The sequence below is a fragment of the Natator depressus genome, chromosome 3, assembly GCF_965152275.1.
Source record: "Natator depressus isolate rNatDep1 chromosome 3, rNatDep2.hap1, whole genome shotgun sequence".
Taxonomy (NCBI): domain Eukaryota; kingdom Metazoa; phylum Chordata; order Testudines; family Cheloniidae; genus Natator; species Natator depressus.
The window spans coordinates 173,788,908-173,805,301 of NC_134236.1; the positions used below are offsets into that span (position 1 = coordinate 173,788,908).

General features: G+C 43.5%; 2 protein-coding genes across 5 annotated transcripts in view; both read left to right on the top strand.

Moving 5' to 3' along the window:
- The window catches only part of PLEKHH2 (pleckstrin homology, MyTH4 and FERM domain containing H2), a 116,576-nt gene extending 114,358 nt beyond the window's left edge, over positions 1-2,218 (top strand). The window contains exons 29-30 of the mRNA XM_074947136.1: positions 316-453; positions 1,583-2,218. Of these exons, the coding sequence (XP_074803237.1) occupies positions 316-453; positions 1,583-1,765 (321 nt within the window). The 3' untranslated portion in view covers positions 1,766-2,218. The remainder of the gene's footprint in view (positions 1-315; positions 454-1,582) is intronic.
- Positions 2,219-10,837: 8,619 nt separating this feature from the next.
- DYNC2LI1 (dynein cytoplasmic 2 light intermediate chain 1) overlaps positions 10,838-16,394 on the top strand; it is a 64,699-nt gene continuing 59,142 nt past the window's right edge. For 3 of the 4 annotated variants that reach the window (XM_074949359.1, XM_074949356.1, XM_074949357.1), the window contains exons 1-2: positions 10,839-11,050; positions 13,185-13,302. In XM_074949359.1, the coding sequence (XP_074805460.1) occupies positions 11,037-11,050; positions 13,185-13,302 (132 nt within the window). In that variant the 5' untranslated portion in view covers positions 10,839-11,036. Of the gene's footprint in view, positions 11,051-13,184; positions 13,303-16,394 lie in introns of all 4 variants that reach the window. The other variant, XM_074949358.1, reaches the window with a different exon arrangement.

Genomic DNA, 16,394 nt, shown 5'->3' on the forward strand with positions numbered 1-16,394 from the left:
GTCGGATTGGGCCTTTCATTTCTCATGTAAGTTGTGTGCCTGAGTCCAGACTCAAAAATTGTAACCATTAAACTAAATATATATTACATTAATTAGAAACAGGGCCACTCATGGAAGCAGAAGTCTCTCACAATGAAGGCCTGAGGGAAACAGGCACATAATTTGCAATTAGATTCAAAATTCTACAAAAGGGGCTGAAAACAGTATTTTGAAATCAGATGAGTCATTATGTTTGAAGAAGTATTCACTGTAGTCTTTTTCTCTGTATTTTTCTGTATACATGAAACTGTTTTTTCCTTTGTTCTTTCTTTAAAGCGATTAATAGTTACATATGTACACAAAAGTCTGATGACCTTTGGAGGCTACCAAGATGACTTTATGCTGGTAGTTAACAATGCTCAGTCAAAAGACAAGCCAAACGAAAAACTCCTTTTTGCCATGGCAAAACCAAAGGTTGGTACACTAGCTGAAATCATTTCCAGTGTCTGTTTCCTCTTTGTACTTAAGTACCCTTGTGTATATGCACAAGGTGAAGCACCTGCTGTTCAAAACATCCTCCGGTTATTAGCTTTTGCATAATGAATTTAAAGGGGGAAGCAATTAAAAACGTAAAAGTCAATTTTCTTGTTTTAATGACCCTTCCCCCAGAGTTCCAGACTTTACAGACAAGGACAATTAGGGAGATAAAAGACAGGAAGTATATACAGTGCCTAAAAATCAGTATAGCTGCAATTTTAAAAGAATGTTTGGGTCCCCATTAAAGCAATGTCTGTATTTTATGATGGCCTTCCAAAAGGTTATACACTTCTCCAAAATTCTAGGACTAAGGAACTCTTTTGGTAATATTAGTCTAGACTCTCTCTCACTACTAATATTGCCTACCAGCGTGAACAAAACAAATAAAACCAGAATTTCAGCTATGACTAAGGAGTGAAACTCTAGTTTCTATAAGCCAGAACAACCTACCAGTAGGATCATAGTTTCCTGCATATAACTTCAGTTCAAAATTGTGTCTCTTCATAGAAATATGCACAGGTGTATGTCAAACAGTTCAAGAAACAGTGATTTTCTATCAAATCATCCCTTTAAAGGGGAATTTTTTGGCGGTTCCATGGAGAAGGCATGGTGCACAGCCTCCCAGATCTTTGAAGAAAACCCCACAGCCACCTGAGCGTCAGCCCATCTGGATGGCTTCTTTAAGACTTGTACAGGAGACATACAACACTGTATAGGAAAAGTTAGGCTGCATTAAGTAAAATTATTCCCTAAGAGACATGTATTAGTCTGTAAAACTTTGTCCTAAAGAAGTGGTGGAAACTGTGTTGCTTGAATCATTTAAAATTGTGCAGGACAAAACACTCCATGTACTTACTCTAGGGAGTAATCCTGTATTGGCAGAGAGATAGGCAAGATAACCATAACCCTAACAAGTATTTTCCCGTCTATAATTTCTTTGATAAAATATAAGAACTTTTATAAAAATATAATGTCAGTCGCTCACTAAAAACGTAGCTATTTCTTCAGGGTCAAAACACAAGTTATCTGTTTCTGGAAAAATATTGTAGTGTGTTTCTTGTTACAGATTCTTGAGATCACTCTACTGATTGCCAGCTATATTAACCACTTCCCTCAGCAAAAGGGGGCTGCTCATCATCTCTCTGCTCCAGCACTACTCTCACCTCAAACAGGACAGAAAACCAAGGAATCGGGGAGTCAGCCGCTTCTTTCGAACAGCAGACCAACCAAAGGTCCTACTTTGTTATGAAAGGAACAGATACCTGTGAAAATGTATGCTTATGGTATGCTTCCTATATTGACTGAACATCTTTGGATGTGCCAGATATACATCATATGCTAGTTTGTAACACAAGCCAAGAAAGGTGGACTGGTTTCCATTCATTTTAGTTAAAGAGTTCCCTGTTAAAACTCTGCAAACAAATTGCAGGTGGGGCGATTACCCTATCAGATGAAGCTCACCCCATTTCTGAACACAGGGGTTCAAAAATACTTCTGAAGAGGGTTCTTTTGTGGGTGGGGAGTTGGTCTTTGAAATGGTTTCAGTAAGTGTCAGGGATTTTAAGGACATTTCCCCAGGGAGGACAATGTCTTCACCTCTCCACCCTTATTTTTCAAATTATGCAAGTTACATAACCTTGGTTATGAGAAAGCATACATGTACTTTCCACTCCCTCATGCCTTCTTGTCTGCAATACAAGCACCCCAGGACACAGTCTAAAAGGGGACATTTTTGTGAAAGCCCTTTTAAAAAAGTATTGGCAGCACATCATTGATCATACATCTTATAATTTATTATAAATGTCTTCTCTTATACAACAGTTTACTTGTGTGATCCCCAGCAATGGGCTGATAGTTTATACACAATTCTTCTTTTTGATTTTCTAAATCTAAATTGGGCATATGCTGTACAAAACATAGTGGATATTTTAAAAACCAATGTATATATTCTTTTAAAAATCAGTTTGGCCTGCTAATTTTTTCCCTTCTTTAAATAACATAGTCGAGAAATGAGTAAGTTAGAATTCAAACCACAAACACAATATAAAAAGCACTTACATGAATAGGTACATGTAAACTTGGAGACAGACTTCATAAAATGTGTGATGTGTATACTGTACGTATCAGTAGTATAGTATAGTATTTTGTAAATATAAGCCTAATACAAGAAAGTGTTCTACTTGTCATTGTTTTAGCATTCTTCATATTTAATCCATGCATTTCACACCATAATATTAGTATGAGAGTCTCTTGCCCACTAGAAAAACATTTAAGAGATTCAATTCAAACAAACCATTGACCTTGTAGATATATTTCTTAATTTCTGTTACCACTAATGCTAGTTATCAAGGACATTTATCACTTAAACATGAGTTTTATCCCTCATGGCTTATTCTAGAACCTGGAGTAATATTATAATGCTGTATTTGTAACCTCTGAAGATTAATAATCTCTGTATGGTATCACTTTAAAAAAGTATGGAATCCATCTCATGGTGCTTGCCCCTTACACAAGGCAGAGTTTATATTCCTGAAGGACTGAGACCAGATTATAAAGGACATAATTTCCATTCTTCTATTTTTAAAAACTGGAGAAAGAGATTGAAAGCTGAATTCATAGCATGGGTGCTACAAAGCACTTAATAAGACACCTAATTCTTCTGAACACCTTCTAAATCCTGCTAAATCCACTGGTCTCCATGGCTTCAACACCATTAACAAAATACTGTAGAAGGTTAAAGCTCTGACCTGGAAACTATTAACTGAGAATAACTAGCTGAGTCATTACACAGGCAAAGCCCGCATTGACATTAAGTAAAAAGTGCAGGATCGGCCCCCTGCAACCCAGTTCTACAAGGAAACACATGCTTAATTCTATGTATGTGAATAGTCTCATTGAGGTCAATAAGCCACACATAACCATAAGTGTTTTTAGGATCAGTGCCTTAGTAATGAATGTCAAGGAATTCCTCTCATCTTGTTATTGATATTATGCAAGAAGAGAAATTTTTTATTTTGAAGAGAAGATAGAACCTATTAAAGAAATCCAGAGCTCTATTCTAACCGCAAAACAGGGCTCTACATGTGCAAACCACTTCAGCCTTCTGTCTCAAATCATTCTCTCTACAGCTTGCTGGCCAGTCCTTTGTAACACATCAGCAACGGTTACTTTATCCCACCAGTGGACACAAAGTATTCTTCACAAGCCTCTCTGCTGGAATGCTTTAAGTTTTCTGTTTTGGGTTCCTAGCATTTGCCAAGTTTCAGAAGCATATAATAATGTGGGTATCACAACGGCATTGTATAACTTTATCTTGGTTCTTGTATCAGTCTCCTTTTTTCTTCAGATATTTGCCAGTCTCAAAAAGGCTCCATTTGTCTTCCCAGTTCTTGCTTTCACCTCCTTATGGAGTCGGCCATTAGAACTAATTGTACTTCCAAGATACACAAAAATTCATTAACCATGCCATATTCTTCACTGTTGATCACTTAGGCACTATCATTACTGACTTGTCTTTCGATGACTTTCATTTTCTTTTGGCTTATTCTTAATCCTACTTCGGTGGTCTCACATTTGATATCAATAGTGGTCTTTTACATAGTATCATCTTCTATGTCCAATGAAGCAATGTCATCTGGAAAATTGAGATTTTGAAGTTTTCCTCTACTCCATATAATTCCTGTATCTTCCCTTGATGTTGCTTTTCATACCACATAATCCATCACAGTGCAGAAGAGGAGAGGTGTTAAGATGCATCCCTGTCACACTCCAGTGACAATATCCAACCAGTTGGTCTCTCCACTTTGTCCTTACACAGCATTTTGAACCTTCATACAGATTCTTAGTCAGTATGTCTTAGTACATCTGAAGAACAGTGTTATAATACAGTAACTCCTCACTTAAAGTCATCCCGGTTAACGTTGTTTCGTTGTTACGTTGCTGATCAATTAGAGACCATGCTCGTTTAAAGTTGTGCAATGCTCCCTTATAATGTCGTTTGGCAGCCGCCTGCTTTGTCCACTGCTTGCAGGAAGAGCATCCTGTTGCTGCTAGGTGGTGGGGGCTTGGAATCAGGGTGGACCGCCAGCCCCCGTATCAGCTCCCCGCTCCCCTAAGTTCCCTGTGCAGCAGCCACCCAGCAGGCTATCAGTTGCCAGCAGTTCAGCTGTCCCTCTCCTCACTGCCATGTGCTGCTCCTGCCCTCTGCCTTGGAGCTGCTCTCCAGAGCCTCCTGCTTGCTGGGGGGGGGGGAGAAGAGGGGAGCTAATGTCAGGGTGTTCCCCTCCCCCCTGCTCCTGCACCCCTCTTACCCCATCTCCATAGAGCAGGGGGGACAAACGACAGGGCTCAGGATGGAGGGAGCTTCCTGGCAGCAGCTGCTGCAGTCTCAGCTTGCTGATTAACTTAACAAGGTAGTGTACTTAAGAGTGGTGTCGGTGTACTTAAAGCGGAAATGCGCATCTCTCTCTCTCACACACAGGGTGTGTGTCTCTGTCTGCCATGCTGTCTCCCCTCCTTCCATTCGTGCTGCCTTGTAGAGTGTGAGGCTACATAAACATCAATGAGTTAACCCTTGAGGGCTCAGCCAATTGCTAGTTCATCATTTAGCAGTAAGGCATTCCCTGGGAAATATCCCACCCTCTGACTCCACCACCTCAACCAAGCTTCACAATCATCATCACTGTGTACAGTATTAAATTGTTTGTTTAAAACCTGTACTGTGTGTGTGTGTGTGTAGTCTTTTGTCTGGCAAAAAGAAATTTCCCTGGAACCTAACCCCCCCCCATTTACATTAATTGTTATGGGGAAATTGGATTAGCTTAACATCATTTCGCTTAAAGTCGCATTTTTCAAGAACATAACTACAACGTTAAGTGAGGAGTTACTGCATTTCTCTTCTTCTCTGTCTTTTGAAAGACCACTCTTAAAATCTATATTGTTTAATATTTGACTCCCCCTGCAAGCAGTAATTTACCTATTTATCATTGTACAGGGGTAGCTACTACCACAGTTTCCCTCTGCTTGGTTAGGTGAGTTCAGCCTTCCAGCCAAACTTCAAAAATGACTCTCCTTTCAGGGTGTGATGGTTCTCAGGGTAACAAGATTGTGAGTCACCTTGTTACCCCTCTTTCTAGCTGGAGGAAGTCTTGCCTATGGTAACTGGGTGTTAGCTACCTAACACCACCAGCCTCTCAGCCACTCAAGCACTCTCCTCTGGACTATGTGAGCTCTGTCTTTGCCTTGCAGGTTGAGGTGCCCCCTCCCCCAGTCTCCTTGAAGCATTCCCCTATGATAGCCAACCCCTGACACTGGCTACTCACAGAAAGCTCAGATCTTCTGCTCCCAAAGGAACAGCGTTACCCCAGTTTACCTTAAACCACCACGCTTGTATAACACACAGGACTTGTACTGATACAAAAGAAAGTTTATTTAAGAAAGAATAGAGATTCTGTTAGAAATAAGAGAAAGTGATGGAAACAAATAGTTACAATACAAACAAAATCATACTTATACCTACACTTATAAATAGTTACCCTTTCTGTCTAATAAAATAGGTTTTTCCCCCAAAACACAGTCAGTTGTAAAGCTGGCTGGCTTTACAGAACAAAGATCTAATTTTTCATGAAAAATACACCTGTTCAACAAGATGTCTCCTCACTGAATGGATCTGGAGTACCTCTCCTGCCTCTGTATTACCCTGTGTGACAGGGTGCGACTCACCACTGTGGCATCCCCTGCTGGATATCCCAGGGATCAGCTCTTCTACCCAGTGCACCCTCTTCACTTCTGCTCCAGGGAACCATGTCACGCCCAGGTGTCCTCTTTGTGATACAGCCCTGTGGCTGTGCCGCACTCTGTGCTTCCCCACTTCCACGGGATGTCTCTGTAGTCCCTGTCAAGCCACTTCTCTTAGTGGTGACTACAGTCTACTGTTTAGCCACTTCCCCACTACTCCTAGTCCCAGCCCAGGAAACAGCCCAGGGACCTGCTGGTACGGTTGGCGGTGTACCGACTCTTACTGGTATGCCAGACTGGACCGGCTTACTTTCACCTTTGTCCATACCCCTACATCCTGCTTCTCAGTTCAGACTTGTGCTGCAGCTCCGCAATAGTTCCCCACTTTGAGCATTGATTGTAGATCAATATTGGCCAAATATTATATGGGTCATCTGTATAGCTAAATATGCTGCATGGGGGAATAATGGTGCCAACTGTGTTATATCATTGTTTGGTTCAACATATTACAGATGTACAGGGTAGTAACATATATTAGTAATATAGCTATAATGCAGGTTGGTTTCAGCCACACAGGCATGATTAAATTATTTTTATGCAGGATGGAGGTGAACTTTCTTTTTGGATTTGGGTGTGTACACACACTCCAAAACCTTGAGACATTCTCAGGGGAAGAAGGTATTGTTATTTTTATGGGAATCCTTCAGCTTGGACCATTTTACATCCTTGTGTTTTCTTACTTCAGGGGTAAATATCTGGCCCCATTGAAGTCAATGGCAAAAGTCCCGTTGACTTCAGTGGGAATCCCACATATTTATCAGATGACAGAGCAATCTCACTGGACTAACTTTACATGATGCAAGCATAACCATTGGCAGTGGTTTCTAACCCACTCCTCTAAACACTATTGAACACTTAGTATTGGTTCAAGAGCACAGTTTAACGGTAACCTCATTGTAGCTCCTTTTGAAGCTTTTTGTGTCAGAGACTAGTTTATTTAATACAAAAATAGCCATTTAAAAAGGAGAGGGGAATAACATGGCTATCTAAAAATATCTAGTATATCTTACTGAACCTACTGGAAAAACAATAATTGTATGTGTAATTTACCAGTATGTTGAAATGTAACTTGTAGCTCTGACCATGAATTAGTAATTGCAGCACATTTAATTTATGTGTAGAGTATTTGTATTTATTCTTAAGTATATTTAGCACTCACTTTTTGTATAAGGTATTTTTATATAAATTTTAAAGCCTTCTAAAAATAAGGGAACTACCAAAGAGATCGGTCAGATCCTTATGCAAACCCATCAAAATGAAGGCAAACAAAATATTAGAGTGACATTTGTTGCATACTGGTTTTAATTTTTTTTTAAATATCAAGTCACATAAGCTTTATGGGTCCTAAGAATATAGTGGATATTAAACAAAGAAATTTAAACTATTGAAGCCTTTTGCTAAGCCTACAAAATCTTACACATGTCATCTAAAGTTGGTAAAATTACACTAAAAATACAGTTTTGATGTAAGGGAAACAATGTTTATGTTTTACATAACCATGTAAATTACAGATCTAATCATGTTTAAGAAAGAGCAATTATTTCCTTAAATGGTGCTAGTTCTATGCAACTGCTAGGGGAGTTTTTTGTTTTGTTTTTTGGTTGTTGTTAAAAAGTGAAGTACTGTATATATCTGTTTCTAGAGAACAATGTTGTATGAAGAATTATAGTTGTAACATTTTCTCATGTTCGTTCAAATCATGTTTTATTCCTTTGCAATAAATATAGTTCTATCTAAAAACCTGCTTATTTCACTCATTCCAGTGTTAGGATGTTATCCTGTGAACCAGGAGGTTTAAGTATCTGGGAAAAACACTTCTAACGCGTAGGTAACATTAAGCTAAAAACAATGCTACTGGTATTTATGTAGGCTTGGAAGGATTAGATTTTTATCAAGTAAATGTCAGTAAACATGGATTTCACTGAACACACAAAACCAACAAAATATTTCCATCGATAATTGTAATTTACAGATAGGCAAAGTAAGAAAAATGCTTTTTGAGAACTTAAAGTTTTATTTAAGGATATTTAGTTTGTATATTTTGACATATGATGTTGACAGTTTATGTTTTAATGATTATAAAGCTTTAACTCTTTGAATCCAACTATCTACACAGTCATTAATTATCTGAATTCTCATTGTCTCATCCCCACTAACTCCCCATAACTTTGAAATTTAAAATCAATAAAAATAGAAAAAAGTGCTTAAAAATAAACATTGATACTAGCCAACAAAATTATAAAGATAAAAATTGAATTCTGCCAAGCCTATATTGATGCATTTGCTTACTCATTCCTGCCCTTTTCTTCAGTTTAACTATTTTGTTTTTCTGAAACATGGATTATAGCCATGATTTTCAAAAGTGACTTGTGATTTTTGTCTGCTTCTGTTTTTGGGTGCCTAACTTGAAACAGCTCAAAGGGGACTGATCTGCAGAAAATGCACAGCATCCCCCTCTAAAAATCAAGTCCCTATAAAGCATATCAAGTTGGACATTCATCACACTAGTTTTTAAATTCTTGGTCTACACTTTTCTAACAGCCTAATCAGAGAACCTTTCACCTCCAAGTTGTCAGTTCAAAGCCAGTTCAGTTTAATGGTGATCAAAAATTCCTATCATTTGGTGTCTATTCAGTGCTCTGTATGACATGAGTTTAGTGGTCTAACTAATTCACTTAAGAAAAAAAACCATTGCTCTTGCTGACAGGAAGCTTTCATTCTCAACGTTGCCTGTGCGGAACCAGTTTTCTAGTTAAAGAGAATTCCAGTCTTCAGGGCTGTCCAGTTCAGAACCTTTTACAAGAAGTAACTTCACAGGAATAAATGGCTAAAAAACCAAAATTGTTGAATGCTACACAGTGTTGAACTGTCTCACACTATAGTTGCAGACAGATTATTACTATCACCAACAGCAATAGCAGCTGATTTTTGTGAACCAAGTGAAACTGAGCATAGAAATTATCGCATCGTCTACTTATTCAGGTAGGAGACATTGGACAGCAAACACTTTCTATGCGCCATTACCAATTTTTATAGATATAGATATGTGGGTCAAATTTTCCCTGAAAGTAAAGTTTTTTGTATGACTGGTATCACTGTGCTATCTTCAGTGAAAACAAAACACAGAGGAAGAGTTTGACCATGTTGATCATCTGGAGTATTGCATCCAGTTTTGGGGCCCCCCACTATAGAAGGGATGTGGACAAATTGGAGGGAGTCCAGCGGATGGCAATGAAAATTATTAAGGGGCGGGGGCACGTGACTTATTAGGAGAGGCTGAGGGAACTGGGCTTATTTAGTCTGCAGAAGAGAAGAGTGAGGGGGGATTTGATAGCAGCCTTCAACTACCTGAAGGGTGGTTCCAAAGAGGATGGAGCTAGGCTGTTCTCAGCGGTGGCAGATGACAGAACAAGGAGCAATGGTCTCAAGTTGCAGTGGGGGAGGTCTAGGTTGGATATTAAGAAAAACTATTTCACTAGGAGGGTGGTGAAGCACTGGAATGGGTTACCTAGGGAGGTGGTGGAATCTCCATCCTTTGAGGTTTTTAAGGCCTGGCTTGACAAGGCCCTGGCTGGGATGATTTAGTTGGGGTTGGTCCTGCTTTGAGCAGGGGGTTGAACTAGATGACCTCCTGAGGTCTCTTCCAACCTGTCATCTATGATTCTTCTATGTTGATAATGAGGGTATTTACAGTAGCAAGATACTTGAGTGATCAGATGGGTCAAAGACTACTAATAATTAAGAAGCACTGTTCAGTGAGCTGCATAATCTTTGAGGAAGAGGAACAGGTGCAGCTAATTTCTAATCAGTGAAAATATGTTTTAAAAACAGAAAAAGTAAAATTTAAAAATAACTTTATTCAGTAAAAATTTCAGATAAAGGTTATTGAATAAGACAACAGCAGGAGTAAACAGTGGCCTTGATCTACAGCAGTTATCCCTGCTTAAATGTAAATCCTGGATGTCTGATTTCTGCTGCCTCTCAGCTGTTCTGGTAGCTAAAATGACATCCACTGAGATGTTCACCCCTGTCTCCAAGGATGTTGTTTAGGGCAGTCCTGGCTCCCAGGGAGAAACACAAATGAAGAGTCAGGGAGATGTGAAAAAAGACACAGGGGAGGGAAACAACATGTGTGTGGTAGATGAAGGGAGTGTTTCAGGGCATGGCTACACTACACTGCAGCTACAGAAGGGGCTTTTCCATTGCTATAGTAAATCCAGCCCCTGGAGAAGCAGTAACTAGAGCAATGGAAGAATTCTTCTGTCTATCTAGCTGCCTCTAGGGTAGGAGTTAGGTGGACCTAATCATGCTGCCCAGCTGTGGTGTGACATTTTTCACACCCCCGAGCAATTTAGCTAGGTGGACCTAAATTTTAATGTAGACCAACCCTCTTTGCAGCAGTCCGAGGGAAGGGCTCCCAATCCAGTCCAGCCCCCACACTGATTGGCATGGCTGAAAGGTGGGCAAGCCCCGAAGGCAGGGCTGGGGAGAGACTGGACTCAAGCAGGGGAAGTGTGTGTGTCAGAGAGCGGGGGGTTGCCTCTTGCCTGTATTCCCAGGCTCTGAGGGGCCCCATAGAGCTGAGGGAGGCAACGACCGCCCCCGAACTACAACTCCCATGATGCTCCTGCGTCCTATGTCAGCAGCTGCGTGGTTCCCATGGTGACCAGGAGCTGGGCCCGAGGTCAGAGCGCCCCCAGACCCCCGGCGGCCCCTGAGCAGCGATGCCCAAACCCAGGTAACGAGGCGGCGGCGGCGGCCGCGTTACTCCCCCCAGGACAGGCTGGGGGCTCGGCGCCTCTGTATCCGTTCAGCCGCTGCCTCCCCTTCCGTCCAGCACCTTCTGCCCCGTGCCGGGCCGCGCTGTGAGGGGCTGGGTCCTCGCCGCCAGCCGCCCCCCCCCCCGCTATTCCTGCCCGCGGCAGAGCCGGGGGGCTCGCACCGCTCGGGGGGGGGGGCTGGTTGCAGCGAGACCCCCTCTGCGCCCGTCCCCTCTGGGCGCCCAGCTGGCACCCCCCGGGCCCTGGGGAGGTTGGTGCTTTGCAGGTACAGAGATGGAGCCGCTGCCGGGCCCCTCCCGTCCGGCGAGAGGGGCTGTGACAGCGGTGGGATGGAGGGAGGCTTCTGGGAGCTTGTTTTCTCCGCCAGCAGGCTCGGGAAGACACAGCGGGCCAGTGAAATCCGAGTGAAGAGGCTCTGCCGTCACGGCCCACGTTTTCAAAGCGAGCAGCGTGGGGGTCCCGGCGTGGGTCGGGTACTCAGCACTTCCTGAAACGCAGGCTGCTTTAGGGCAGTTTAGGACAGACCCTCAGAAATCGCTAATCTTTTGAAAATGTAGGCCTGTGAGCCTTTCACAGATGTTAAGGTCACCATCATCACCTTGTGTGGCCAGCTTCCATATAAAGGCCCAGTGGGGAAGTGCCCTGACCCCAGACTTCATACTTTGTGGTAGGAGCTGCTAGAACACCTGGAGGACTTTGAGGAAACCCAAACTTCAGCATTATATGTAGACAGGCTGCCACAGTTGCTTTTGGAAGTGTCTTCAATTACTTAGTGTAGGGATATGTCTGCACAGCTGTGCCCAGGCTAGCTTTCTTGAGCTACCTTGAATCCAGCTAGTGCAGGGAGTTGACTGTGCAGCACAGGCTTCAGAGTGGGCTAGCAAACTTGGGCTTATACTGCCTATGTTGCATTGTCTTCACTGCTGTTGTTACATTAGCTTGATTCAAGCTAGTGTGGGTTGACCGGCCTGTGCACAACTTGTCCTGTTGGGATCCAGGAAGTGGACGGGGGTCCAGGAAGTTTCTGCCGACCCACTGCTAAAGGACCTCCCCCCAGCCTAAGGGGAGGATCCACAGGTCCGGGATACCAAATAATTGCGTGGGAAAACTAAGGAGATAACAGGAACGGGAGTGTGGTCACAGGGCTAAACGAAGGGAACTAGATGGGGACACCGAGCAGAGAACCCCGGACAGTGCCCACTGCTCCTCGGAGGTGTCAAGGGAGCCAGCGGACGCTGCCCAGAGGAACTCTGCCCGGATGCGTGAACGGATTGAGGAATGGAAATAGGCCCCACAGTTGCAGGAAACCCCCTCGAACAACCTCCTCTCCCTGGTTTTGTAGATGGCCATTTTGGCCAGGGCTAGGAGGAGGTTGACAAGGAGGTCCCACGACTTTGTGGGGCCATGGATAGGAGTGCGTAGATGAGAAGGTGAGGGGAAAAGTGCAACCAAAAATGTAATAGTATATCCAAGAGGAGCCGGAATAGGGGCTGTAACCTGGCGCACTCCAGTTACACGTGCACCAGGGTCTCCCTCATGCCGCAAAAGGGGCAGGGGTCTAGGAGGGGAATGAACCGCACCAAGTACACGCCTGTGCTCACGGCTCCGTGAAGGATCCGCCAGCTGACATCCCCGGTGGGCCTCGGAACCAGGGTCGAATATAGGCTGGCCCACTGGGTGTGCACAACTTGTGCTTGACAGACATACCCTTCGTGCACTTACTACTGACATTGGACGTTACAAAACATTAGTGAAATGGTACATGTTGCATTGAAACACATAGGTTGTTTCTCTGACAATTAAAGATTTTGCTATTAAACTGTCTTAAAATTGCTTCCAAAATGAGAAAATTTATCTCCTAAAAGTATGAGATTTTGGAGGTCTAGAATTCGCTATCATGCCTCTCTGTTCCACAGATTTATTTGTGATTTCTAAGGGGAGCTTCCATACTGAAGCATAGCTAGTTCTGATCAAGGATGTATTAATATGCAGAGGGAATGTAGTATTCAAAATCTTCACTTGTCTTTTCAAACCTTAGTGGGAAATATGTATAGGTTCTATGAAGACATCTTATTTTGTTTTCTCTATTAGTGATACTCTGTGGGATATTGCTAAAGCTGAAGTGGAGAAAAAAGAAAATCTTGAAGGCAATGGAGATGGAGTGGAAGTTTGGGAAAAATCACTACTCTTTATGGGAAACAAAAACGGGGTAACACTGATATTATGCTTTATTTTACGTGATTACTGTGCTTTCCTTGAAAAGATTGTATCCGACTGAAAACATCTGAAAAGTATATGCAAAACCATATCCACTGCAGAAACAAGAAATCGTCCCCAATATGAATCTGTGCAGAGGGTTGGCATTCATGTGCAGAACAATTAGAAACGTTTCATACTATTTACTCCTGAGGGCATTCTGCACCAAAAAATTTCAAATTCTGCGCACAGTATTTTAAAATTCTGCAAGTTATATTTGTCAATAAATAAATGCAGAGGCTCCAGCATGGCAGTGGGGAGCATAGGCCACTGACTTGTGGAAGGTGGGAGATCACCCTGCAGCCTCCCAACTCCCGGGACATGACTTGGCAGTGAGGCTGCACTCGACCCTGACACAGCACAAGGCCTGGGCTTTCCCCAGAAACACCCTCGGGCCCTGCCCCTTTGCACCAGGTCTGGGGCAGACAGCTCACCCATGCAGGATCCAAGTGTGGAGGGGCTCAGCTTAGGGGGATCCAGGTGTGTGGTGAGAAGATTCTGTGTGGGACAATCTGGGTGCAGGCAGCTCAGTGGGGGGTCTAGGTGTGGGGGGATCTGGATGCACAGAGGCTCGTTGGCGGGTTCCACGTGCAGGGGCAATGGGACTCTGTAGGGGCTTCCAGGTGAAGGTGGTTGGGGCTCAGCGGAGGGGTCTGATTGTGGGAGGCTCAGTGGGGGGGTCTGGGTGCTGGAGGAGTGGGGCTTGGTGGGGTGGGGGTCTGGGTGCAGGTAGTTGGGAGCTAGTGGTGTGGGAGTCTGGATGTGGGGGCTCAGGGCTGTGCAGGGGGTGGGGCATCGGTGGAGGGTTGAGTGTAGGAAGCTCAGGAGGTGGTCTGGGTGCAGGGGTGGAGGTCCAGAGGCTGGGGCTCTAGATGCCGAGGGCCCCACTCCTCCAGCACCTAGATGCAGGGGTTGAGGTGCAGTGGGGTGGGGTTCGAGTATGGAGGGATAGGGGGGTTCTGAATGTACCCGGTGTGGCTTGGCAGCAGTGTCTGGGTAATGGAGGTCCGGATGCACAGGAGTTGGGTGGATAGGGGAGCAGCTCTCAGTACAGTGACCCTGATCCGCACAGTTGAGAAGCGATGGGGGCAGGAAGCAGGGGAGGATACTGAGATTCCTGGGGGAGGTTTCTGGGGGTGAGTCTGACAAAGCCCCAGACACTCCTTGCAGGGGAAAAGGCCTGTTCTCTCCTGCCACCAGCCCAGCCGGGACTAGAAGCTGATACCAGCTCAGGGTAGGAGCCACTGGCTTTGGTGTCCCCAGCCCCGGGGTGATTTATCTCTGCCAGCTGCTCTGGGTGCCTGAAATAATGTATCTACTCTGCTAGGGAGTGATGCATGACTGCTCTTGCAGCTTCCCTTTGCTTCCCTGTCAGAAAGTCATTTTTCTGTGGGAAAGCAAAGAAATCTGCGGGGGCCATGAATTCTGCACACACGCAGTGGCACAGAATTCCCCCAGAAGTATCTGTTCTATGCCTTTTTGTTCTGTCAGAAGCTCACTTTTGTGCTAGAAATAAGCCAGACTTCAACCATTCTTCTTCATCAGTTCATTAACATAGCAGGTGTAGTTTCATTTAAAAAAACAAACAAACCAAAAAAACAGCAGACAGAAATACAGTCCTACTTTTTAGCTCCTGAAATCTGGTCATATAACACATCCATGCAAAGGTTTTATTGAACACACAATGTTAATTAGTAAAAGTCTAACTCCGGAGCATTGGTAATCAGTATTATAACTCAAAAAGTGTTGCATCCAACATAGTGGAATTCTATGTTGCTCTTCATCTTGTCAGATAAAGAGGAACGGATCACAGCACTAAAAATTAATGGTAACTTAGGTACAAGTAATCATGACTTGATCACATTTATAATGTGCAATAAAGTCCAGACCAATAATATATACATAGTGCTTTAAAAGGGCCAATTTCACAAAGCCAGAAACAATCATGAGCCAAATCAGCCAGGAGAACTTAATCTGAAAAATGTGAATGATAATTGGGAATTGTTTAAGAACACATTCCTATGTGCCCCAAAAGCTACAGTCAAGAAAGGCTACATTAGTTAAAAAAACAACCTGGTTTAGAGGGAAAGAGAAGGTAGCTATAAAAATTGTAAAGACAAATGGAAGAAAGGGGAAGTTGATAGTAATGAATATAAATCAGAAGCTAGGACTTGAGGAAAATTGATACGAGAAGCAAAGGGATGTATGGAAAAAAATCTGTGGCCGGCATAGTTAAGGACAATAAGGAGTTTTTTAAGTATACTAGGAACAAAAAGAATCCTAACAAAGGTATTGGTCCATTACTCAATGGAAATGGTAGAATTATAAATAATAATGGAAAAAAGGCAGACGTGTTCAATAAATATTTTTGTTCTGTTCTGTATTTGGGAAAAGACAGATTATGTAGTTATGTAGCTTATGTAGTTAAAAGAACTGACTGAGGTCACTGGGCCATTAATGCTGCTTTTCAATAAGTCTTTGAACACTGGGGAAGTCCCAGAAGACTGGAAGAAAGCTAATGGTGTGCCAGTATGTAGAAGCCCATGTCCATCCTTCCCCATCAGGCCCAAGGGGAGATCATTGCTTCCACATTTCTAATAAGGCAGCCTTAAAGGGGAATTAGCAGCCTAGGGGCTCAGGCCCTCAGGCAGGGTAGAGTGCCAAGCAGTCTAACACCTGATGTCCTGACTCAGGCAGATGGCAGACAAATGCAGACCTCTTGGCCCAAGGTGGGTAGTCAGTCACCCCAGGGGTGGGGTGGCCATAGGAGGGTAGGAGGACTCAGGCCCACTCTACTTCACTAGGTCCCACCCCAGGGCCCTGTCAGTGGCAGAGGGCTCCACAACCAGACTACTGTCTGGTTTCCTTGGGCTACTTCCTACAATCCTCTCACCATATACCTTTATCTCGTGGGGTTCCTCCATCTTCCAAGGGTACATTGCCAGCGCCAATCAAAGTAGCTCTTCAGCATCCTTATTGATTGGCAGTCCCTTGGAGTCCTCGGTGCTCCAGAGATCCCTCTTGGCTGCAGGCCCCAGCAGTGGG